Below are 26,883 nucleotides of genomic sequence, written 5' to 3' on the forward strand. Positions count from 1 at the left end.
TGAACTGAGGTCTGCTAGTCCAGGTCCATTCCTTTGGTCTGTGCTTTCTGAAGTGGCCCAGATTGGGGCTGTTCTGCCTTCTTGGGCCAGAACACTGCCAGGTGAGCCAGAGATTAGCCACTGAGAACAGGGAACATTCATGTTTGTCTTTGACACTCCAACACTTCATAAAACAGGGCTTGGCACACAGAAGGTGCTAATCAATAGCCAAAAAGGGGGTAAAGTGTGTGTGTGTGTGTGTGTGTGTGTGTGTGTGTGTGTAAAGATGGGCATCACTATCACTGTGTTCTAACCATTTATCTACTTGCATACTTTGTCCAGCACATGAAATTTATATAAATCGTTATTCTATGAATTAGGTCCATAAAAGTGTGTGGGACACATTCTCTTTTTAGGAATTCATGATCAGATGGAAGAAACATTTCTGAGCATTCAGGTATCAGGCTTAGTCCTCACAACAAAGCTATGGTTCATTATTCCAATTCTTTCAGAAAATGCAGAGGTAAAGAGACTTGCTCATGGTGTCATTGCTCAGCATCAACGTAGCCAAGATCTGGGACCTCCTGACTCTAATTCCAATGTGCCCAGTGTGCCCTAGTCCTTAGAGCCACCTGTTAAGTAAGGCCTGGCCACTGCAGTGTCCACTGCTGAGGGTTCTCAAATATAACCTTGTCCTAAAATGCATGTGCAATGGCTGTGTTGGCAATAACTCACTGACGATGCCTAAAGGCACACTTCTTAGATGGAACATGCAATTTTCAGTACGCCATGGTCTCCACCACTCCCTAATGTCTTCTGTTCATGAAAAAGTTAGATAGAGTTGAAATTTATCTCCACACATGCGCTTTTTTTTTTTTTTCAAACCTGGTCCATCTTACTCATTTTCATTACCTACCTGACTACTATGAACTTCTGGGTTTGCAATGAACCCATTTCATTACCTACCTGACTACTATGAACTTCTGGTTTGCTCAGTGCTAGCACTGCTTGCTAAAACTTCCCAAGAGGGACAGGTCTTGGACCACGAAAAATTTCTGATGGTGAACCCAAGTGGCACATACATTTGAAACAGCTCATTATTGTACTCACAAGTCTCTATGAGGACAATATCATGATGTGGGAATGTCTTGTGCACTACTGAAAATAGAGAGGCCAATCTCTTTTCAGCTTCTGTGGGATGCATGGTCCTGTCTGCCTTATTCTATTTCCTTTAAATGGACTTGGTTCACCTACTCAAATAAAGATGCTACAGAAGCTTCGTAACACAAAGCAACTGCAGGCACTAACCTTCCCTTCCCAGAAAACACCCACACCACCGGCCTGTTTCAAGGATGCTCACCATGAGCTAATGATCCCACATCCTTCCCTCAGTGGACTGTCTACTGTGCTTCTTGTGCATTAGTGAAATAAGTCTCTCTCTAACCCAGACCCAATGTCACCACTCCCACCACCTGTTCTCCAAGCCTGTAAACCTCCCCGACATGATTCTGGCCTCTGTGCTCCACCACTAAGTCTCATCCTTAGCAGTAAGAGACACCTGACCTCATGCTCCACCTGAGGCCCAGCCAGTCTCCCAACCAGGGAAAGAGAGAGTGAAAAAGTCCTACCTTCATGGTTTACCGGTAAAGGATGAAACTGCTTATCCAAAACCACCAGAGAACATGTGGCATCAAACCCAAGCCCTCGGATTTGGTTTACATCAATCCCTTGTACAACTTTCTGTTTTAAAAACAAACAAAAACATAAATTACAAGACAGGCTTTTAAAAGACTGAAAAGTTATGGCTAGAAAGAAAATGAATAACCAAATCGGATAAATATTTACAACAGAAAACAGATAAAAGTTTAATATAACTAAAATAATAGAAGATCCTCTAAATTAGTAAGACAAAGACAACCAATCTAATTGGAAATCAAGCAAAGTACATGGCAAGTAACTTCATAAATAATAGTCAAAAAGTATATAAAAAGATTCCCAACTCCACTTACATAAATAAATTAAATTAATGCAAATAAAAACACATCAATCTTTGCTTTTCACATTGGCAAATATGTATAAGATTAACAATACACAGTAGTAGCAGACTGGGAAAAGTGAACCTTCTCTTACATTATCCTAACAGTAATAATTTGGTACAGATTTTGGAGAATAACTTCATAGTATTTATTAAAATTAAAAACATACATAAGTTTTGTCCAGCCAACTCACTTCTAGGAACCTACCTTAGTGCCTTATTAACATAAGTTAAGTGTCGATGAAAGTTAACTGTAGCACTACTTGAGAATATATTTAAAATTTGGAAAAACCAATTTTTATTATAGTACATCTGCAAAATGGAATATTATACAACCACTAAAGAGAAGTAGAGAAGTAACTTCTGAGTGTGGTACTCTGAAGAGGCTGGCAAATCCGTTTAGCAAAATAAAAGTATCAAGCTGGACAAAATTATCAAAAACAACCATTTGGGGGCTATGGAACATGAATAAAGTAACATTTATTTATTTATTCTTGAAAAATCAAAGCATTTAAATTTTGAGAAGGATTTATTGTTTAAAACATCAAAATTGTATTTAAAACATTCCCACAAATACAAAATAAAACAAAACAAAAAACTCTAGGACCAGATGGCTCCACTGGGAAATTCTACTAAACATTCAAGGAAGAAATAATTCCATTTCTGCACAAACTTGTTTAGGACATAATGAAGGAGGGAACATTTTTCAACAAATTTTCATGGCCAGCTATACTTTCATACCAAGCCAAACAAGACATCAAAAGTAAAAAACACTATGGACCAATACGTGCTATGAAAATAGGTGTAAAATTCCTTAACAAAATATTAACTACAAAACATGTATTATATACTATGACCATGTGAGGTTATCCCAGGAATGCAAGGGTGATTTAATATCTATACATAAATTAATGTATTATACATATTAATAAAGCATAAACACCAAATGGTCATCTCAATAGATGTAGAAAAAGAGAGAAAAACAAATCAATAAAGAGCATCTACAAAAACCAACAGATAAAATTACACTTCATGATAAAATAAATGGTTCCTTCCTGTTATAAACAAAGAGAAATGTCTCTTCCATCACTTTCATTCAACCTGCAACTAGTATTTCCAGCCAGTGCAATAAGGCAGGAAAAGAAATTTAAAGCACACAGATTGGAAAGAAAGAAGTTTAAGCATCTTTTTTTGCAGAAAGTGGAAAATCCTAGGGATCTACAAAAAAAAAAAAAAGCAACTAGAGGTAATAAGTATAGTAAGTTCACAGGATACAAGGCTAGCATGTTAAAATTAATTGTATTTCTATATATAAGAAACATATCAAAATTGAAATTAAGGAAATAATTCCATTCAAAATAGCATCCAAAAAAAAAAAAAAACACCCTCAGGAATGAATTTATCAAAAGAATTTCAAAACCAATGCCCTGATAACTACAAAACATTGCTACAAAAGAAACTACAAATTGGAGAAATATGTTATATTCATGAAATGGAAATTTCAACATTGTGAATGGCAATGTCTTCAATTAATCTACAGATTCTACACAACCTCTATAAAAATTTCAGCAGGTTTTTGGATATTTGGGAGGTTTTACAAATAGACAAGCTGTTCTTAACATTTATGTAAAAATGTACAGAACGTAGAAGAGCCTAGGCATGTTTGAAAACAAAGTTGGAGAACGTAAGCTATCTGATTTCAACTTACTATCAAACTATCATTACTAAATCAGTGTGGCACTGACACAGGATAAATTTATAGATTATATGAAATAGATCAGAAATATAAGAAATAAGCCCACTATGGTTGATCACTTTTTTAAGATTTTTAAAATTTATTTATTCATTCATGAAAGACAGAGAGAGAGAGAAAAAGAGAGAGAGAGGTAGGCAAAGACAGGCAGAGGGAGAAGCAGGCCCCATGCCAGGGGCCTGATGTGGGTCTCGATCTCTGGTCTCCAGGATCATGCCCTGGGCCAAAGGCAGGCACTAAACCACTGAGCCACCTCGGGATCCCTGGTTGATTACTTTTTTATAAAAGTATGAAGACAATTCAGTGGCATAAAGACAGCCTATTTAATAATAGGGCTGGAACAACTAAATGTCCACATGCAAGAAAAAAAACTTATACTTCTAGAGTTTCTCCATACTCCTAGAGTTTTTCCTCATATGCACACAAAAATTAATTCAAAATGTGTCGCATCTCCAAATGTAAAAATTAAAACTATAAAACTGTGGGAGAAAATGTTTGTGACATGAGTTAGACAAAGATTTCTTTAAAAGACCCATAAAAGAAAAAAACTAACATATTTGACTTTGTCTAAATTTTGCTCTTCAAATGCAACCGTAAGAAAATAAAAAGATAAGCTACAGATTGGAGAAAATATTTACAATTCATACATCTGATAATAGGCCTATGTATAGAATAAAGAATTCTTATAACTGAAACAATAAGAGAAAACCCTATTACAAAATGGACAAAAGATTTAAATACACACATCATCCAAGAAGACATACAAATGTCCATTAAGTATATGGAAATATGCTCAAAAACATTCGTTATTAAGAACATGCAAACGAGGGTGCCTGAGAGGCTCAGTTGGTTAAGCACCTGCCTTTCCACTCAGATTATGATCTTGGGGTCCTGGGATGGAGCCCAGCATTGGGCTCTCTGCTAAGTGGGGAGCCTGCTTCTCCCTCTCCCTCTGCCTCTCCCCCTGCTTGTGCTCTCTTGCTCTCTGTCAAATAAATAAATAAAATATTTTTTTTTAATGCAAACTAAATCACAATGGGAAAAGACTGACAATACTGTTAGAAAATTCTAGAGAAAGTAGAAGCCTCACACACTGCTGGTGGAAATGGAAAATACAGCCACTTTGGGAAAAAAGTTTGGCAATTTTTAAACATAATTTACCATACAATCCAGCAACTTTACTTCTTAAGTATTTACCCAAGAAAAATAAAAACATATGTCAACATAAACACTTGTATGTGAATATTCATAGCAGCATTATTCATAATACCTCCAAACTGGAAACAAATCAAATGCCCTTCATAGTTTAATCACGTGATTAATCAGTGTGGTGACTGAGGGCAAGTCACACAATTCCAGCCATTCCAATCACTCTCTTGACTTGCTGGGTCAAGTCTCTATAGCATTTATAGAGGCATGGCTTCCTCTGCCTGGAATGTCCTTCTAACTTGGCTCAGAAATCTCTAGGCAGGGCATAAGATCAATGATGTTGAGTGCAGACTACCTGAGTTTGAAACCTGGCTCTTCCATTTACCAGTTATGTGACTTTGGAAGCCAAAATTCCATTCTCCTTAATTACACAAAACCACCCACTTATACCTCCAACTCTTAATGATGTTATAATAATTCAGTAAAATGTGGTGTGATTAGCCCAACATCTAGTATTCAATGTACAATAAATAGCAGCCATTATTAGAGTAATCAGTTTCCTTAAATCTTCTTTGAACTCATGGGGCATCATTCCATGAATTAATAAGCCAGCCCTAACTTCTACCTGCCATGAGGTTCTGTCTCTATGCACAGAGTGCATGCCTGACTTGGGCAAGCCCATCTCACACAAGCCAGCAGTCAGTCAAAAGAGGAATCTGGTAAGACAATGCAGAACACTCAATAAAACTCACTCCCACGAGGCAGCTTTGGAACAGAAATGAAAATGAGATATAGTGTCAAAAGAGCCACTTTTGAGTTTCAGTTCCACCACCTTTGGATCAGATAAGCCTGCACTAATCACAGCACCTTTCTGACCTTCAGTTTCTTGAGGGTGAGAGTCATCTCCCAAGTGAGGATCAAAAGAGTCAACTGGTTTAAAAGTGCTTGTTCTGTTTTCAAAGATTTTATTTATATATTCATGAGAGACACAGAGACACACACACACACACAGAGAGAGAGAGAGGCAGAGACACGGGCAGAGGGAGAAGCAGGCTCCATGCAGGGAGCCCAACGCGGGACTCCATCCCAGGACTCCAGGATCACACCGGGGGCTGAAGGCGGCGCTAAACCGCTGAGCCACCTGGGCTGCCCATAAAAAGTGCTTTGAAACTAGTAAACCTCTGTAGGAAATGAAAAGGATGGAAAACCCACCCCGTGACTTATTAACTACATGCATGAAATATTTTTTTTTTGTACAAGGCATAGTATACTGTGTCGTGTTAGCACATTTACAATTGATATAGGCAAAGGGATAGTGATCGAGAAGGCTAAATAAACACAAACCTTCTCAAGAATTATGGTGGGAGAAACCTTCCAGTAGGAGCAAAGAAAGTATTTCTCTTCAATCTATTTTATGAACCCCTCTGAAGACCTAGAGTTCTATATTCTACTCATGGCCTTCCAATCACAAAGGCTCAACCATTCCAACTCCAAAATGGAAATCTATCACAGGGAACTAGAAGAATAAGTGTTACATGCATTTAAATCTGATTCGGTTAGGTAGCCGTATCACCAGCCTTACATGAAAATGTCTTATGATCATGCTGATCCAGCACTGGAGTACCCTATTCCCAAACCCTACCCATCTAAATCATCCCAGAAAGATGGCTGTCAGAGCCACACTACCCAGAAGATACATAGGACTTGACCTGTTGACCAGAGGATTCCTTTTAATCCTCTTATAAATGGAAAAAAAGCAGTCCAGTAAACTCACCCCAATGACTTGGCATTGAGGGAATTTCCACAGCTAGAGAGAAAGCACATTGCTCTTCTAAAGAATTTCCAGAGAAGGAGATTTCTGCAACTTCATTTGGTAACCTGGTCCATGTCTAGCAACTGTCAACTCGTAGCTATGGGGCAGCAAACAAATATTTGGGGAAGGGATTGTGCATTGCTTTGTTCTGACGGTGGGAACCAGTTCAATTCTGCATGTGTTTTAAATCAGCAGGCTCTGCCATATTGGGTGGGGAGGCAGTATTCCTTTGAAATCCTCCAAACTGAGATCTGGAGGGTCAGAGGCCTACCTGGCTTTTTCTTTAGCTCTATTTGGAGCAAGGGTCAAAGCCTAGGGCCTTGCACCCAGAGTCCAACTTGCAATTGAGTTTTGTGGCTGCTACTATATTCTTTTCAATCTTGATTTGAATGCCTTTGTCAGCCTTGAGGATGTGTGGGGTTATGAAATCCCTGGTTCCCTCAGGCTCATCACTCCCTGTTGCCTACACAATTCAATTACTCACACATTCAATCAGTCAGCAAATATAATCAAACCTCTTCTAGGGTCAGGCTGAGCACTCTTCTGGGTATTTGGGAAACAAAGAAGAGAATATTTTTTAAAAATCCGTATTCCTTTGGAGACTGCATTTTATTAGTCAACACCTAAATAAAACATACAGTGGACATATAGTAAACAAGAAAATGATAAGGGGATCAGGAGTGCCAGAAAAGAGGGAGGTAGTTGCTGAGAAGATGAAATTTAAGACACTTAAAGACCCGAGTATCTGACCTTGTGGAAACCTGGTGGGCAAGTGTTGCAGGTAGGAAAATAGCCAGTGCAAAGGCTCTGAGGTGGGAACAGCAACCAGATTAATACAGCTTGTGTGGGGAGTATGTTACCTGCAAGGCTGCTGGAGACACTCTACTTACCAAAATCTACTGTAGTGACTAGTACAATGCATAAATCCAACCATGGACCATGACCTACACGGCATCTTAGCTTAGATTTGGTACTGTCCCTTGAAGATAAACAGAGAAATAGAGAACAGACACTTCCATTTATATCAGGGACACCAACATTCTTCTAAGAAGGGAAATTCTGAAACTACCTTCATCTCCTTCCTCTCTCCACACTTACCAAGTCCTATTATATCTCCCTTCCAAAGTCCATCTTGTCACTCTTATTTATTCCTCTGCCAACATTCTTACCAGCCATTCATCATTAAAGAGAAATCATTGAGGTGCCTGGGTGCCTCAGTAGGTTAAGCATCCGACTCTTGATTTCAGCTCAGGTAACGATGTCAGAGTCATGAGATTGAGCTCCACATCGGGCTCCCTGTTCAACAGGAAGTCTGCTTAAGTTTCTCTCCCTCTCCCTTTGCCCCTCCTCCTGCTTGTGCTTGTACTCTCTCTCTCAAATAAATAAATAAATCTTAAAAAAAAAAGTTATTAAGCGCCTGTATGTGCCAGCATGGAGTACACATGCTAAACAAGACAGACATAGCCCTAGCCTCCCAGAGCTTATATAGTTCAAAGGAATCTCAGCCTCCAGAACTTCATTAGAAGAAACCACCTCCTAAATGATTTGGCGTCCTTGAATTTAATTTCTGTCCTCTCAAGCACTACTTTAAATTGGCTGCTGGTCAGTATGAAACTCTAGAAAACACCTTACTGGCCTCAAAAGGAGCGTTACCAGATTCACCCCCTCATGCAATGCAGTCTCCCCTCTTCCTCCTATTGGAAAATACCTGCCCCAAACCAAGCTGGCTCCTTCACATCTCCACATCAGCACTTCTGTCCATGCCATTCCTCCAGCTCTGAATGTCATCTCTTAGAGTTCTCCAGAGTCCTGTTTAGCCCTACACCCTTCCTCAAGCCTTCTCAATTGATTGGGAGTACAGAAGTCCCCATTTCTTTATGCATTCATTCTTTTGGTACTTCCTGAGTCTACTGGATGTTAGGACCTGGGTGAGCAAACTGTAGTTCCTACCCCCTTGAAACATCAAATCTAGAAGATAAGATAGATATCAACTGGAAAAAAAAAAGATGTATTATTTATTTTGTTATGTGATTATATAATGACTTTATTATTTATTATTCATCAAAAAATGAATGATTCACAAACCATGTGACATTCTATGTAGGAAAAGTATAAGATACTGTCATAAAACTTAGTAAAATAGAACTTAGTTTGGAGGTGCTATGGGGTGAGAAAAGGCTTCTTTCTTGAAGGACTTGACTTTTGCACTAAGATTCAGTGCAGCACTATCCAATAGAACTTCCTACAGTGACAGCAATATTCTGTATCTGTGCTGCCCCATACAGTAGCCATCAACCACGCAGGCTCCCAAGCATCTGAAATGTGGCCAGTGCATCTAAGGAACTAAACTTTAAATTTTTTATTCTAATTAACTTAAATTTAAATAGCCACATGTACCTAGTGACTAGTGTATTAGATAGTGTGAATCCAAAGATGAAGAGGAGTTAGATATGTCAGCAGAAAGTGAGAAGAGTAAGTAGGAAGGAGAAAGAATGGGTGTAAATGTCCTGAGACTAGACGGAGCATTCACTGCATGCTTGAGGACAGGATGGAAGGAGAGTGTGGCTGGAACATGAGGAGCTAAGAGAAGCATCATGAGATGAGCAAAGGAAGTAGGTGGAACCCAAACAAGGCAGGGCCTGAAGACCAGGTTAAGGATTTTGAGTTCTATCCAAATAGTAGTGTGGTGCTCTGGAAGGATGGTGAGCAAAAGAGTGACAAGATCTGGTTAAAAAAAAATAAAATCATTCCAGTTCCAAGGAGAATGGATTGGGAAGGAGAAGTGCATGCATGAGATCAGTTAGGTTTTTTGCACTAATTCAGATAAGCAACAAAGGTATGTGGTGCTGGACACGGAAAGAAGGCAAAGATCTGACCTGAGTAGGCTTATCGCGTACTTTCTGGGTGACTTAGGAAAAGTCACTTAACACTCTGGATCTCCAATGTTCTTTTCAACTGTAAAATGGGAACAACCACCCCTGCCCCACCTACACTGTATGACAATCAAATGAATATGAAAGTGTTTTGTAAACCACACAGGTTCTACAAATAAGAGTTAATATTATTGCTCAATCCCACATGGTTTACTCCCTCTCTGTTCCTTCTCCCTCCAACCATTACTCATATATAACTAGTACAACTTAGTAAAACAATACTTCGTTGGCTTCATAGGTGCTGGGTTTTTCCATTAGACTGAACTATTTCATTCTTAGGGGCAGAGAATATGTTATATACCTCTTCTGTACACACTCCAGGGCTTAGCAAAAATCACAGCACCTAGTAGGTGCTCAAACAATTGTGTGAGAACTAGATGATACTGGACAAATGACTCTTGGCTAAATGACACCTCCAGATTATCTTTTTTCTTCTTCCTAATGGGAGCTGGTACTAATTATATATGAACGTGCAATGTTCTCACTTTCTTCAGATGATTAAAATTGTGGTTCCGAAAAGAGATATAAGCCTTTAAAATCAGGGGTGGTGTATACCTCTAGGACTTAGGTGTTTCCATAGCACTTTTTAGATGGGTGAGTGCCAACCCAATAAAGACCCTCCAATTCTAGTAGTAGAACAAAAATAGGATTTGGAGCCATCTTGCTAGGGATCTTGTCCTATCTCTCATACCTGTTAGTTTCAGAGCCTCAATATCTTCACGTGTCAAACAGAAAGAATGGCAGACTTATCTCACACAGTTACTGCAATACTTAAGCAAGATCAGGGATGCCAGAATTTTGTTTATTTATTTTTAGTTCTAAGTAACATTAACACAGCAACCATTGATTGAGCAGCAAAGCTGTGCCAAGCAATGTGTTAGATGCTGGGAATACAGCTCCCTGCAAGAGCTCAGCTCCTGACTTTAAAGAAACCAAACAAGTCACCAATTACAATGCTATCTGATAAGGATCAAATGCTACATGATGAGGACAGGTGAAGACAGTGGGCTCTGGGGCAGCAGAAGGGCTTTCTCGCCTGTCTTTCCTCTGAGGTTGGCAAGGGAGGACAGAGGATGTTAGAGGTCATCAGGGAAGGCTCCCAGGAGCAAGTTATGCTAAAGATTACCTTGTAAGTACCCATGCAGGAGTTGGGCACATGAAGAAGAGAAGAATGTTCCAGATAATGAAAATAACAGAGACATTTCATCCATTCATGTACTCAACAAACATGAATTGGGCCTATCAGAGGCAAGGCAGTCTAGGGAACTATGGATAAACAAGACGTGACCCCTGCTCAGGGGGCACACACTGTTTATAGGAGCAGACAGTCAGGGAAAGGCACTTATAATTCAGTATGGTTAGCACAATGAACAGGGTGAGTTCAAGGTTCCCTACATAGTGGCAAATTCAAAAAAACTTTAGGTAGCTTAATATGATTTCCAAGCAGGAGGCACAGGGAGCAAAATGAGGCTGGAGAGAGGGGCAAAGGGGAGAGCACAAGTGGGGTGGTAGCAGTCCACCCCTTGCTCATATTAATCATGTGATGTTGGGGCAGTTACTTAACCCTTCAAAGCTCATGTCTTTGAGGTTGGTTTTTATTATTCTGTTTTGGAGCTGTAGCTCCACATCAAGAGGCTGTCATGTGGATAAAATGAAGTGATGGATATCAAGTATTCAGCTTGGTACCTGGAACATAATGAGTGCCCAAGAAAGGTTAGCTGTCATCATCATCATCTTATTATTTTTGCTGCTGTTGTTCTTATTAATTCAAATAAGAGGAAAACTATCTCAGGCAGTGTGAATGACCCAGGGAAAGGAAAGTAGTACAACTGCTCTCAAACTCTTCCTGAAGTCCTTGAAAAAGAAGAGAAAGGACAGACTGTGTTCTACATCACCCTTTGCCCTATACTAGCACTTGACAAAGTCTTACATACAAAGAACCCTAACCAGACAGGAGGTGAGTGAAGGTTTCCAAAAAGCACCTGTGATGTTTCAGTGTTTCATCTTAGAAGTTCATTCTCCACAAGCTACCCATTTCTCTTACTGTTACCATCATCATCACCACAGGGAACGCAATGCTTACTCATTTCCAAGCACTGTTGTAGCACTGTATATGCATTCACTCAGTCCTCACAACAACCCTTTAGAGATAAGCTACAATTATCATTCCCATTTTATAGATAAGGAAACTCAAGCAAGAAACCTGAAGTAACTTGTCAAAGATGACAAGCTAATGACTGTTGGAAATGGGATGTCACGCAGCCCCGGTGGCTCAGCGGTTTAGCGCCGCCTTCAGCCCAGGGCGTGATCCTAGAGACCTGGGATTGAGTCCCACATCGGGCTCCCTGCAGGGAGTCTGCTTCTCCCTCTGCCTGTCTCTGCCTCTATCTCGCTAAAAAGAAAGAAAAGAAAAGAAAAGAAAAGAAAAGAAAAGAAAAGAAAAGAAAAGAAAGAAAAGAAAAGAAAAAAGAAAAGAAAAGAAAAGAGGAAAGAAAGGAAGGAAAGGAAGGAAAGAAAAAAAGAAAGAAAGAAAAGAAAAGAAAAGAAAAGAAAAGAAAGAAAGAAAGAAAGAAAGAAAGAAAGAAAGAAAGAAAGAAAGAAAGAAAGAAATGGGATGTCAATCCAGGTAGTCTGGCTCTAGAATCTATAGTCCAAGGTGTGCTATCTCCTCAACTAAAAAAATAAAAAAATAAAAAAAAAATGCTTCCTTCTCTAAACCTCACACCAGCAATGAGCTGCAAGATGTGTCATGCTTATCCTATGGCTTCTGGCACAGGGCCATATAGACATACCCCATGTGAGCAGACAGCCTAAGACCCAGCCACTTTATTGCAATAGCCTCAATGAGATAGCCTCACTTAGGACAAATGCCCACAGCACTCATGGGGCTCTCGGGGCTCACACTGATGACGGAGCTGGCCGCCACCGGGAGATGATTAAAAATCTACCATTAAACCAAGCTGTACTTAGAGCAGACCTTTTTTAAAGTAGCTTTTCATCAGGGGATTATATTTTCTTCTTGACAATTTCCTTAATGGCAAGAAAGGCTATATGTTAGAAGAACAAAGGAGACCCAAGGGCAAAGAGTAGAAGATTCTCACCACAGCAGGGGCCAAGAGCAGGGAGGGAGGAAGAAAATTAAACAGGCAGAAGAGATGTGCCCCCACTTTTACTCCTATAGGATGCTCCAGCACTGCCCACCCCCACCTCCTCTCTCTGCCTTCCTCTCTGGGGGCACTAACAGCAGCCCAGAGTTCATTAAAGTTTAAACAGACTGATCAATATGGACAGAATGGTGAATTGTCCATCTGCAAATTACCAAGCCCTTCATGAATATTTAAGGAACAAAACTAGGAACAGAGGGAAAAGTAACCAGGACTTTATTTTTCCCTCTGAAAGGGAAAAAGACAGAAGTGCCTCTGTCCCTCCTGATCACCAGGTACTCAAACCAAACAGTAAAGTTGGACAAGTGAGCATCACTTCCTTTCCCGAGCCAGTGGGCGAACCGCAAGCTGACGTCACTCCACATCAACATCTGTCTGGCACAACTCGATGTCCTTGCTTTCTCAAAACACACCACGTGCACGTGCCACTCATGCCTTTGCACATGCTGTTGCCTCTGAACAAAACAAGCTTCCCCCACCTGTCTTTGTGGAAGACAGGAGAGTCCAGGACTGACAGTACAGCGGTGGAGTCAGCCTGAGCCTCCATAGGCTCCCGTCCTGCCTCTGCCTCTTACCAACTGCAAGAACTTGGGCAAGTCACCTAACCTTTCTGAGCCTGTTTCCTCCTCAATACAATAGGGGCTATAACAGGACTACGTTCATAGGGTCATTGCAAGGATTCACATGCACGATGCATGCTAATACAGTTTACACACCACTGGGCACACGTGAAGACACGTTAGCTAGGATTATCAGTGACTTCTTCCACATTCAGTCATACGTGATGGAATCCTCTGCTTGTTCCCCATCCTGGGTCCTGTCCACGTGAGCCCCTCCAAGCTGTCCTTTCCTCAGCTCCAGCCACAGCCACTGAGCCCCCGGCACCTACCGAGGCATAGTGTAGCTGTCGTCTACTGGTCTCTGCCACTAGACTGTGAGATCCCAAAAGGCAAGGCCTATATCTAAAGCGTCCCAACATTGGTTGGGAGTGGTTCCCAGTAGCAGGTGTGCAAAACAGACATGCTCAGTCGGTGGGAGCAGGGGAGCATATGCAAGGATAGAATGCCACAGCTGTGGCCATACCTTTGTGACAACACAGCATGCAGCCCAGATGTCCTCGGACGATTGCTCATGATGGTTGAACTGAGGCTCCCATCGCTTAATTGGCTGGTCTGCAAAAGCCAAAAGGATGCCCCTCTGGTCCACCAGAGCCGCACGCACACTGCCTGTTCCGACATCCACACCCACATAGTAGCTCCCTGGTTCCTGATCTCCGCCAGGCATCATGGTCCCTCCACCTGCCATGATCAAGGACAAAAACCACATGAAGACCAAGTGGGTCTGCAAAATCAAGCCCAAAATATCTTGCAAGTGAAAATAAAAGAGGCACAGCTGACCAACCAGTCACCATTTACTTATTCGTTCACCCAACAAAAACACTGAGTGCGGTGCGTAAACAAGACCAGCAAGGCCTCAGATGTGGAGTTTCCATTCTTGGGAGGAAGTCAGATGTTAAACTGCTACGAATTACATAATCATTTACCCAAAGTTGTGATACTGGGTGAAAAGTGCTATATGGATGAATACGGGCTGTGGAAACCAGCAAATCTAGAGATAACAGTATGTATTTATTCTCCTAGAATCTGAATCAAAATGAGGACAGTGGCCACAGTACTAAAAAGGAACCTCATCTATCCTGTCAACCTTCCATTCAAAGAATGATCTACTGAGCACCTATTACATGCCTAACACTGTGAAAAGTACACGCATCTGCTCTTTTCCTCACTGTGACTCTGGAAGGAGAACATACTTAAATCTCTAAATTTATAGGTCCTCAGGGGGAGACTCCAAGAGATACATAACTTCTCTCTTAAAGCTAGGTCCGCACGCTTAAGAGAGTAAATGTACATTCCAGTGACGCATGGTGCACGGATGGGGAAACAGGTCCCAGAGAAGTGAAGCGGCCTGGATCCACGGCCTCCCATCTGTGCACTGTCAAGTCCCACGCCCTTCCTGTTCATTCTTAACAGCTTGGGGCTGCTTGGGAGAAGAGGTGAGTACACCGCAGCCGAGTCACGAAGTGACTGGGAATTGGGAAGGAGACTCGCAGGGGATGGGATCAGGAATTTGTCAGACGATCTGTTTTCTTTACAGACCCCTTGTGAGTTACGAGGCAATCTGACCAGAGAACACTCAGGAATTCCTTGGCCTTCAGTGCCGCTCTCAGTCCCTCTGGTCAGATTAGCCCACATGACACAGAAATCTCACAGAGGCTTTCATTTCCCAGATCAGCCTTTCGCAGAGCAAGAACAAGCCCCCCAGACAGCCACGCTGGTGAGCAGGCTACAACTCCCCAGGTGAGCTGGGGCAGGCTTAGCACCCGGAGTCTCATTTCAACCCAGAAAGTGTTCTGAGCCCTTCCATTTCAAAAAGGTAAATGTTTCCTTGGCAAGGTCACACTTGGGGACTCTAAAACGAAGCCAGCCCGCAGATGTTCAGTTACTGCTTCCTGGATATTCATCCCAGTCAAAAACAGCTTCATTAAAAGTGATTGCTTTTGACTTAATCACAGTGATTCCCCAACGGCGTCTGCCCCCTTCGGCTTGCAGGCTCCCTGGCAGGTGGGAGAGGAAACCGGGGAAGCCACAGTGAGCACGTGTACCTTCAGCAGGGCTGCGGAGGACAACTCTCCGGCTCCAGCCTCTGCACTTCCCCATCACCCTGCCTCCCTCGCGTACAGGGCTTCAGGAGCTGCACAGGACCCATAGCACCAGTGGTCAAGCTCTGCATTCCCTCCTTTTCTTCAAGCCATTACTCATAGAGGATTTAAATCAAGTCAAAGAAGAGCGGCTCCCTTTGAAGGAAGGATCAGCCCAGCCCTGCCCTCCCTGCCTCCTCAGAGCCATCCCTCTGCTGGGTCCTTTCTCAGGACTCGGGGTGGCTATAATACAGCCTGATGCCCTGGGCATAGCATCCCAGGCCCTGTTTGTGGTTGGCCTCGCCAAACGCAATCCTGCCCATTCTTACACCAAACTCCAGATGTCCAGAGACTCCTCATCCTGACCTGCCTCAGGGCTGCCCCACTGCTTTGCACTTGCCCTTCCCTACCTAACCCCCTCTCTTGTGACCTCAGACTTATATTTTCAGTTCCAATTCAACCATCTCCCCTTGCCTTTCTCTGTCACTTGGTGCCACGAGAGTACAGTGTCCCTACTTTCTTCAAATCTTAACCATTCTAAAACGTCATTTATTTTTGGTTCCAGGTCCATCTCCCTTACTGGCCTGAACCTGAAAAATAAGGAACTTTGATTTCTGTATCCCTAGCTCCTAACAGTGTCTGGTATAGAATTAATTTTCAATAAATGTTTACTGAATCAACACCCAGATCGGTGAAATCAATAGAAAACACGGGTGAATGGGCTTATCCTTTAACAGTTTGAATTCCTAGTTTTCTACTTATATGAACTAGTGTTTTGCTTGCATTCTAATCTCTGTATGCTTCATTCATCCAGTTAATATTTATTGGATGCCTACAACCACTTTAATTCTAGGACACTCATTTTTTTACATTTTGTTTCTCTGAAATCAGTGACTCCTACAATCAATGGCATCTCGCAATTCATTGGTAGCATTGTCTTTCTTACTTAGTGGTATATGAAATGATAATGCATCTTGCAATCCATGACTGCCATCCAAAGAAACACAGATTGGGCCAGGTATCAAGCACCATGCTAAAAGCTGAGGATAAAAAAAATAAAAAAAAATAAAATAAATAAAATAAAAGCTGAGGATACCGTAAAGGACAAAACAGGATGGTGCCCTGGCCCAGAGCTTCCTCAACTTTATCTGCAAGCAGGAGGAAGACTGATCAAACCAGCTGCTCCACCTCCCACACTCACATCTTCTCCTTTGGAATGCCCTCTTCTAGCTTCTCACCATGTCCAGCGTAAAGGCCTAGGAGTGCTGCTCCTAACACTAATCCTAGCATGCCTATAACCCTCTGCCCTTGCCTACTGCTCTCCAAGACTATGCTAAACACTTCAGGGAGAAACAAGGAAATACAAAGGAAATGAAGAATCCATACAAATGTTCCGGCTTACCTAGACTGGCCAGCCATCTCCCAGTCTTCACCCCATTCCAGCTAGCCCCAGTGTCAAGACAGATTTCTCCAAGGGGCTGGCCCAGCTCCATAAGCCTCCGTTGCTTCCTTCTGACTCTATCTTCCTCAGCAGGGCACACATCTCAGGACATCTTATCACCCACTACCCAGACACCCAATTGATTTCCAGTAAAATCCAGAGGCAGAGGTTTACTCTGCAGCTGACACAGGGCTTTCTCCAGTTCTGTTTTCTGGATCCCTGACTTCATTAAACAGGAAAGTGCCCACCCTTCAGGAGAGCCCCTACTGCATATGAAGAGTGGAGCTTTACTATTAAACAATTAATTCCTCTGAGACCAGGATCCAGGATCACGGCTAGATCCTGTGCAAACCCAGTGTGTGGCACACAGCAGGTACTCGATGAGTCTTTGTGACTCAGTGGATACCTTTAAAACCTAACCTGAGGGAATAATAAAAGGCATTACGTTTACTGTGGCCCTAGTGCTCTGTTTTACAGCTTGCTAATATTGCCATACTTTTAATCCCGACCTCAACTCTTGAAGATAATAATTACTAATATCATCCCCATTTTACTGGTGAGGAAATTGTGCTCTGGACAGGTAAAGTACCTTGCCACAATCTGTTGTATAACTAATAAATAATAGAGTTGACAGCAATTCCATTCTATCTGGCTGTTAAGTCCCCAACCATTCTCAGGGTGCTATATTGCCCGATTCTCCTCCATTTATTAAACGCCTATTTGCCAAGGCCCCTGCCTACGCTGTGTAAGACTGGCTACCTCAGAACTCAAGCTGCCCACCCACAGAGACTGACCCTTCCCCAGGCCAGGCTACCTCTCTCTGCAAAACCACCAGTTTCCAGACCATGTTACCAAGACTTCGGTCAGGAATGATCAAACCCACAGAGACCAGGGCCCCACACCTCCCAGCATTGTTCACACACACCTCCCAGTTCATGTTTTTCCAAGAAATAGATCCTAATTAAATATTTCAGGTTCACCATGTTTCCCATTACTATAGTTTTAAGTGATCTCTTTGTGATTGTTTCCACACCTGGACCCTGAAAGCAGGAAAGCAAGTAAGTTCAAGCCCTTGGGCGGCTTCCCTGAAACTCGACCCTGAGAGTTTTAAAAACTCTGCCAGAGAATTTTCTGCAACTCATATCCCTTGCCTTCCCCCTCTATGCCCTTTGTTCCTGGGTCACAAGTCCTCTGCTGTGTCCTGGACTTAAACTGTATCCAGTTCCCCCTCTCCTCAAAAAATAACTGCAAAATAAAAAACATTCCATTTTCTAATTGGCCAAGAAAAAAAAAATAATAAGGAGTAGGATCTGTCTGTATGTCGGGCACTTGCACATAGGCCTTAATCTCTTCCGAATGAAACTCAACCAAGCTGGTAAACCTAGCACCATTCTATACTTCAGGGGGGATGGGGAAATTTACCCGAGTCTTACAAACTAAATGGCAGCACCAAGATTTGAACCCCAGCCTCTATGGCCAAGTGTAGGGCTCTCTCCCCAACACCAACCTAAAACTGAAAACAAAATTCTTTGTTAACTTCTTCAATAACAAGCAGCAACAAATGTAGCAACAACTATCAATTATTAAACTCTGCTCTGCAAATAACCCACATGATTTTGTGATTCCATCTACTACTTGCAACATCTCTGTGAGGTAGGCAGTATAAGCTCATTTTCCAGTTAAGGAGACTAAGGTTCTTAGCAACGAAGGTGGTTAGGGTCACACAGTACAAAACCTGAAGAACTGGGACTCGAGGCCAAGTTGGAATGGCTGCAAAGCCCAATTTATGAGATGAGGTTCAGAACTTTGGTTCTATTTCATTCTAAGCAAAGATGAATATTCTAAAAACAAATTACTGTTAGGGCTACGGGGATGGTGATAGGCAGGCAGAAATGAGAACACAGACTGTGGGGACCACAAGAAAGAAAATAGAGAAAAATTCAAGCTGTGCTGGACACGAGTCCTGGGACACCTAACTTGTCAGTCTGCAAGATCTTCAAAAGGCAGAAACAGTCTCCTATCCGAGTCCCCAGTATGGATGGTGATGTAAGAAAGACATTAGGGTTTGAAGTCAATGGCCAAGAAAGAATTCTTGAAATGTCTTTGGTGCAAAATGGTGGTTTTATGAAAGCACAGGGGACAGGACCCATGAGGTGAGGGTCCGAAAGAACTGCGGGGGGGAGGGGGGGGCATGAGGAGTGGCCCATTATAGACTTTCAAGTGGGGAGGGGGTCAGGGATAGCATAAGCCTCCCAGGTATCTTGGAAACAAGGTTTCCAGGATCTTGAAGGGGCTAGCTATTGCTGGGAAAGGTCATTTACTATTGTTTAGTAAAACCTGAGTCATGAGACCCTTCAGATGTATATCAGCAAGTCATATGCCTGGGGGATGTTTGCCAACACATATCTTGGGGGAGGTAGAGAGATAAAGGAAATTTCTAAAGGAATTTTTTATGTTAAAGTAGACTTACAGGATCCTGGGAGTCTGGTTAAGATTGCTTCTTGCCCTTAGCAAAGTATTAGCATTGGAGGCAGCTGAGTCCCTAGAGGAAGGTTACTATACCTGTTTCAATGACTTGTCAATGGCTTTAGAGAGTAAGGAAATTTAGTAATTTTTCTCCTGCCTTTGTTTCCCAAATCATTCCCATCTGAGCAATTTTGACCCTTAAATCCTTAAGGCTGCTGAGGGTAGAAGGTCTCATCTTCTGTAACTTTTTCCTGCTTAATAGGGCTATAGAGATGTCCCTACCTATGGGTCAACACTGGTCAGCTGGGGCTTATATAGATATAGGAGTTATGAAAGCAGAGGCCCTTAGAGTTAACATGGCTTGAAGTTATGGCAGTGAAGGAGTCTCTGCACCAGGGAGAGACACATGGGAGAAAAGAGCAAAACAAGATTAGTATAAGAAAAAGAAAAAAAAAGCGCAAATAAGAGTCCTTTGAAAACTGATGAAAATCTTTCCCCAGTCCAGAAATTTAATCAACCATTAAAGGAAAGAGAGGGACTGTTTAAAGCACCATTTTGAGTATCCATGTCAGTTAGAAACACAGAAATATATTCGAGGTAATCAGGAACGTATACACAGCATTTTGTTTCTGTCATAGCACACGTTCTACCTTGTGTAGCAGTTAAAACATCTAATGCTACACTATTTTGTAAAACTGCTTTACACATTTGTGTTAGTTTAAGATTTAGTAGAGAAATGCTATTTTGAGTGACATTTAGGGCTTTGACCATGTCCTTATTAAGAGCTTCCATGTGCCAAACAACCTGGTCCAGTCCCAAAGAGGGAACAAAGGTGAATGCCAGGTGGTCATACCCACGAGACACAGAAAGCATCCACCATGTTTTAAATTTGGAAGGTTGGCTGGGTTGGTAATGGATTTAACGCGTCCATGCATCCAGGCAAAACCCAGAGTACAACATGGTACTGGAAGTCCTAGCCTCAGCAATCAGACAACAAAAAGACATTAAAGGCATTCGAATTGGCAAAGAAGAAGTCAAACTCTCCCTCTTCGCCGATGACATGATACTCTATATAGAAAACCCAAAAGACTCAACCCCAAGATTGCTAGAACTCATACAGCAATTTGGCAGTGTGGCAGGATACAAAATCAATGCCCAGAAGTCAGTGGCATTTCTATACACTAACAATGAGACTGAAGAAAGAGAAATTAAGGAGTCAATCCCATTTACAATTGTACCCAAAAGCATAAGATACCTAGGAATAAACCTAACCAAAGAGGTAAAGGATCTATACCCTAAAAACTATAGAACACTTCTGAAAGAAATTGAGGAAGACACAAAGAGATGGAAAAATATTCCATGCTCATGGATTAGAAGAATTAATATTGTGAAAATATCAATTTTCACAGGGCAGTTTAGGGCAGTTTACACGTTTAATGCAATCCCTATCAAAATACCATGGACTTTCTTCAGAGAGTTGGAACAAATTATTTTAAGATTTGTATGGAATCAGAAAAGACCCCGAATAGCCAGGGGAATTTTAAAAAAGAAAACGATAGCTGGGGCATCACAATGCCAGATTTCAGGTTGTACTACAAAGCTGTGGTCATCAAGACAGTGTGGTACTGGCACAAAAACAGACACATAGATCAATGGAACAGAATAGAGAATCCAGAATTGGACCCTCAACTTTATGGTCAACTAATATTCGATAAAGGAGGAAAGACTATCCACTGGAAGACAGTCTCTTCAATAAATGGTGCTGGGAAAATTGGACATCCACATGCAGAAGAATGAAACTAGACCACTCTCTTTCACCATATACAAAGATAAACTCAAAATGGATGAAAGATCTAAATGTGAGACAAGATTCCATCAAAATCCTAGAGGAGAACACAGGCAACACCCTTTTTGAACTCAGCCACAGTAACTTCTTGCAAGATACATCCACGAAAGCAAAAGAAAAAAAAAGCAAAAATGAACTATTGGGACTTCATCAAGATAAGAAGCTTTTGCACAGCAAAGGATACAGTCAACAAAACTCAAAGACAACCTACAGAATGGGAGAAGGTATTTGCAAATGACGTATCAGATAAAGGGCTAGTTTCCAAGACCTATAAAGAACTTATTAAACTCAACACCATAGAAACAAACAATCCAATCATGAAATGGGCAAAAGACATGAACAGAAATCTCACAGAGGAAGACATAGACATGGCCAACATGCACATGAGAAAATGCTCTGCATCACTTGCCATCAGGGAAATACAAATCAAAACCACAATGAGATACCACCTCACACCAGTGAGAATGGGGAAAATTAACAAGGCAGGAAACCACAAATGTTGGGAGAGGATGCAGAGAAAAGGGAACCCTTTTGCACTGTTGGTGGGAATGTGAACTGGTGCAGCCACTCTGGAAAACCGTGTGGAGGTTCCTCAAAGAGTTAAAAATAGATCTGCCCTACAACCCAGCAATTGCACTGCTGGGGATTTACCCCAAAGATACAGATGCAGTGAAATGCCGGGACACCTGCACCCCGATGTTTATAGCAGCAATGTCCACAATAGCCAAACTGTGGAAGGAGCCTCGGTGTCCATCGAAAGATGAATGGATAAAGAAGATGTGGTCTATGTATACAATGGAATATTACTCAGCCATTAAAAATGACAAATACCCACCATTTGCTTCAACATGGATGGAACTGGAGGGTATTATGCTGAGTGAAATGAGTCAATCGGAGAAGGACAAACATTATATGGTCTCATTCATTTGGGGAATATAAATAATAGTGAAAGGGAATAGAAGGGAATGAAGAAGAAATGTGTGGGAAATATCAGAAAGGGAGACAGAACATGAAAGACTCCTAACTCTGGGAAACGAACTAGGGGTGGTGGAAGGGGAGGAGGGCAGGGGGTGGCGGTGAATGAGTGACGGACACTGAGGGGGGCACTTGATGGGATGAGCACTGGGTGTTATTCTGTATGTTGGCAAATTGAACACCAATAAAAAATAAATTATTAAAAAAAAAAACAAAAACAAAATCCAGAGTACAGTGGCCTATCCAGCCTGGGGGAAGCCATGGACACAAGCTGGAGCCATGTAGCCACTGGGTCCTGTTAGGAGACAGTCATCTAGTTCTGGATCTCCTTTAACTGCAGTCAAGATATCAAGTGCTATTCAGTTTTAAAGGACCATCTTTTGAATTTATGTAATAAAATACAGTCTGTTGTCACTTTCTAGGGATTAAGGGAGTCCAATCTAGGGACAATTTCTCTTAGCAAAGTTTTTTGTCATCTCTGTGGCCTTTTTACACAAATGAGTAATCCTGTTGTAAACCCTGTATTAACTTCCATTGGTTATTTTTGGGTATAAATATTTTTTCCTTCATTATTAACAAGCCAGTCCTGTGCTTTTTTGAATATCTTTGTTCCTGGGCTATGTGAATTTCCTGGTCTGAACAGACTGGACTTATGGACTTTATTATGAGTTAGGATGGTAAAAGACTTAATATGGTTTATTTTGTGCTGTCTGCTTGGCTGCACAGTCTATCAAATTGTTTCCTTTAGATTCTAAGTCATATCCTTTGATGTCCTTTGAGGTGAATTACAGCCACCTCTTTAGGCAGGTATACACCCTCAAGAAGAGTAAGGATTTAAGGCCCATACTTGATTGGGGAGTTATGGCTTGATAGTAAGCCCTTTTTCTTCCAAATTGTTCCACGGGCATGTGGGACTAGGAAAGCATATATGGGGTCAGTATAAAAAAATAATTTTTAAGGCTTTAGCAATTTCAAAGCATGAGTGAGCACTACAGCACACCCCAACTTTTCTTCTTCCCTTTTCCATGAAACTATTGCCATCAGTACACCAACTATTGTCTGCACTTTTGATAAGAGAACCTTTTAAATCAGGTTGACTAGAATAAACAAGATCAATAGCCTCTGAACGGGTATGTTCTATAGAGTAATATGATCAGGTCCAGGCATAAGGGCAGCTGGGTTTTTTTTTTTTTTAATTTTTATTTGTTTATGAGAGAGAGAGAGAGAGAGAGAGAGAGGCAGAGACACAGGCAGAGGGAGAAGCAGGCTCCATGCCAGGAACCTGACGTGGGACTCGATCCCGGGACTCCAGGATCGCGCCCTGGGCCAAAGACAGGCGCGAAACCGCTGAGCCACCCAGGGATCCCTGCAGCTGGGTTTAAAGTCTGAAAGGTTTCAAGTATATTTCAGGCATCTCTATAAGTATAGCCTACTATTTAATAAGTTAGCCTCCCATCTTCTATTGGTGGCTTTTGGTCTCTAAGACATTCCGGAACTGATGTGAAGTCATTACAGTCAGGGACTGTCCCGTAGTGAGCTTTGAGGCTCCTTTTACCAGGAGGGCTGTTGTATGCTTAGCTAAAGCCCTTTTTTTTTTAAATTATACCTCAACAGAGGTGACTTCTAGGATAAATATGACTAAGAGATAAAACTATCAGAAGCCCATTTGTCTGAGGTCCAGCCTAATTACAAGAAATCACTGACAAGTGGGAGAAGACTTGTCTCAAGAGATAGGGGTATCCGCAAGTGCATCATCAAATCTAATCACAAAAAAGTGGGGCCATCCATAATCTCCACAAGCCCACAATTAACCCCATGGAGTGGGGTATACTTTGGCTTCTAAGGAGTGATTCTATCATCCCAGCCATACAGAATTGGTCAAGGTGCTAGTTGAGGTATAGAATTGTTGAGGAATCAATCCCATTTTTTAAGCTGTTCAAAATAATCATGCCTGTGGGGTCCTGTTAATATCCCCACAGAATAATAAGCAAAGAGACTATCTATACATGAGCCATTATGACAACTTCCCTGAAGTTTACTTCAAGTTGTCAAGCTTAGGCAAAACAACATTCAAAGACAAGCAGAACTAGGATTTAATCTGCAAAGGTGTGTTACCAAAACATAATTTTTCTCTTTAAAATTGCCCTTACTTCCAGACATAGCCAAATCAAGACTAATTTTTTACTAAACAAGTCCAATTTTAACAAACTTGGTCTAATTACATAAACTCAGCAAGAATAATGATTATCATATAGATCTTTCAGAATCTACTTTGCTGGAACTTTTTATAAGGAATCTCTAGGTTGAATTCAGTAGCCTCTCCGGGCCAGAAGCCAAGCCAGGTACTTGCCATCAGACATGCCTACAATACCTGTAGATGTGGGTGGATTCCTCTTCATGAGGTCCCAAATATATCCTGAGATTCCTGCACCTGCCAGGAAGTGACATTCTTCATTCACCTTGTGAGGCTGCTGGGAACTCTGTAAGCAAGGTATCAGGCCAACAGTTCCAAGGGGTTTTATGACTCCATGTTTCATAAAGACAACCTTAGTTCCTTAAAGCTCTTTGGTAATATCTGAAGCCAAAGCATGTCTCTTAAATAGGATATTCTAGTCAAAGCCTTGGTAAAATAACCAATGTTTCAAATGATGTCCTGTTACAAGAACAGATTCTTATTGAACTTATGCAAATGTATAGAATTGCCATGGAAGAAAGAATACTTACTCAGAGACCTTTGAATTTCAGAGGGTTCAGGTAGAGAAAAAAGTTAAATGTCTCAATTTGTTCACAAATGTATACTTTACCATGTTTCTGTAAGCCAGAATATCTTAAGAGAATGTTCTCTTAACTTGAAAGGGTAAACATTAGAGAACCAGCAATGTTTCAAACAAGAGGTACAAAACTATAATCATCTTTTTAGTTCATTTAGTCCTATGCTGAACTAGTTCATGTTCAGTTTGAATGTAGCTTTTTAGTTAGTTCGGGAAACTCCTACCCTAGAATTCCTTTTTATTAATCTCCTTGAAGATGTAACTCATTTTGCAAGGGAATAAGAACAATTATAAATAACAAAAATTCAGAAATGGACCTTGTTAAAGATCTGATATGAGAGTTCATTATGATGCCAATGACAAGAAACTTCAGTTATTCCTGTGACATATGACATTTCAATAATCAAAATATCAAGTGATGACCTTATACCAGAAGGTAACATACCAAATAAACAAGCCTAATTAGTCAACAAGATTTCATTCATGATTTAAATCTTGGGGAACTTTATTAAAACCTTAGAAAGTTTTAAAGCACATGCATAAAGAGGATTAGGGATCCCCAAAGACCTGATAAAGGCAAAACAGAGAAACTGTTTTTTCTGGGCAAAGAAAAGAGCAAACAACTTTGTTTACATTTTTTTTTTTTTTTTGAAGAGCAGACCAACAATTCAAGAAAATTGTCTTTTAACAGAGAGAAAGCAGACTTTCAATCTTATACCTCTATACTTTTAAAATCCATTCATTTCAACCTTAGTCCTTAAGGAAGGATCACACCTAAAGGATAAACACCTAAAACTCCTTTCCAAAGATTTCCCTTGACAAACCTTCTGCAACTTTCCTTCATATTCAAATTTTGTCCCAATCCATTTCTTTCCAAATAATCAGTCTCATTTAGAACAAAATTACCTTATTTTACCTTCAATAAAAATGCATTCCCATTCCTTCTATCTTTCTTACATATCTCCTACTTTTGCTTCCCTTATTCCCATCAGTCTTAATTACATTTAGCAAAATTCTGCACTTAGAAACTTTAGTCTCCAGTGTAAACTAGTAGTAACCAATTGTGAATTATTACACCAGAAGTCTTTAGATAGCAGATTTATGAATCTGTTAAGCACAAAGAATGTTTTCTAACAGTCTTAAATATCCTTAGTCTCTTTGCAATAAGAAGTCAAAAGCACAAAACTATGTCCAGTAATCAATGCTTTAGCACTTTATTCTTTTGGAAAAGACCTAAATGTCCAATGAATTCAATCCCATTTATCATCCAAGCAAAACTTTAGTTTCAGGTTACCAAAGATTTTGAAAGCTATCTTAACAATTACCCAGGAAATCTTTGTAATTAACCATAATTTTAAGTCATCTCTTTGCTAACAAATTACAAAAGAAATACTATGAGCTTATTTGGCCTTCAAAGAATAAAAATTTTACATTTAATGCTAATTAACTTTAAAGACATGTCTATCTTAAACCAACAAATGTAAATTAGTTTCAATACGGATTATGTTCCACCTGGATCCTCCCCAGTGTCAATTTTTATCAGACCCTAGTGGGGAAATCTGGAGTAGGTGGTGTTAGGTCCAAGGGGCTGCTCTTCTTTGCTCCTTGATAGAGAGGGGAGAAGAAGGCATGGTGCCGGAGGTACCAAGAATGGCACAGGAACCAGCAATACAGGCGTCATGCACCCAGGGTGGTGCCCAAGCAAAAAGTGATGGATGAGAAGACAGAAGAGGTAAAGTACTGCCAGAAGGCAGAGAAAGGGTTCCCAGTTCTAGAACTCATCAGGTCTAACAGAGGAGCAAATGCCATGTTTTCCCGCCAACAAGGGGGGAACAGGCAGTCCATGCTGGGCTAGAGAAA

At 41.1% G+C, this 26,883-nt stretch overlaps 1 protein-coding gene across 9 annotated transcripts in view; it reads right to left on the bottom strand.

Moving 5' to 3' along the window:
- Positions 1 to 26,883, bottom strand: part of FGGY (FGGY carbohydrate kinase domain containing) — a 412,479-nt gene that overhangs the window by 365,962 nt on the left and 19,634 nt on the right. For 7 of the 9 annotated variants that reach the window (XM_041771241.1, XM_041771243.1, XM_041771244.1 and 4 more), the window contains 2 exons: positions 13,910 to 14,124; positions 1,608 to 1,719 (listed from right to left, as the gene is read on the bottom strand). In XM_041771241.1, the coding sequence (XP_041627175.1) occupies positions 1,608 to 1,719; positions 13,910 to 14,113 (316 nt within the window). In that variant the 5' untranslated portion in view covers positions 14,114 to 14,124. Of the gene's footprint in view, positions 1 to 1,607; positions 1,720 to 13,909; positions 14,125 to 26,883 lie in introns of those variants that run through there. The other 2 variants (XM_041771246.1, XM_041771245.1) reach the window with 1 other exon arrangement.

This window comes from Vulpes lagopus, chromosome 10, assembly GCF_018345385.1.
Source record: "Vulpes lagopus strain Blue_001 chromosome 10, ASM1834538v1, whole genome shotgun sequence".
NCBI lineage: Eukaryota > Metazoa > Chordata > Mammalia > Carnivora > Canidae > Vulpes > Vulpes lagopus.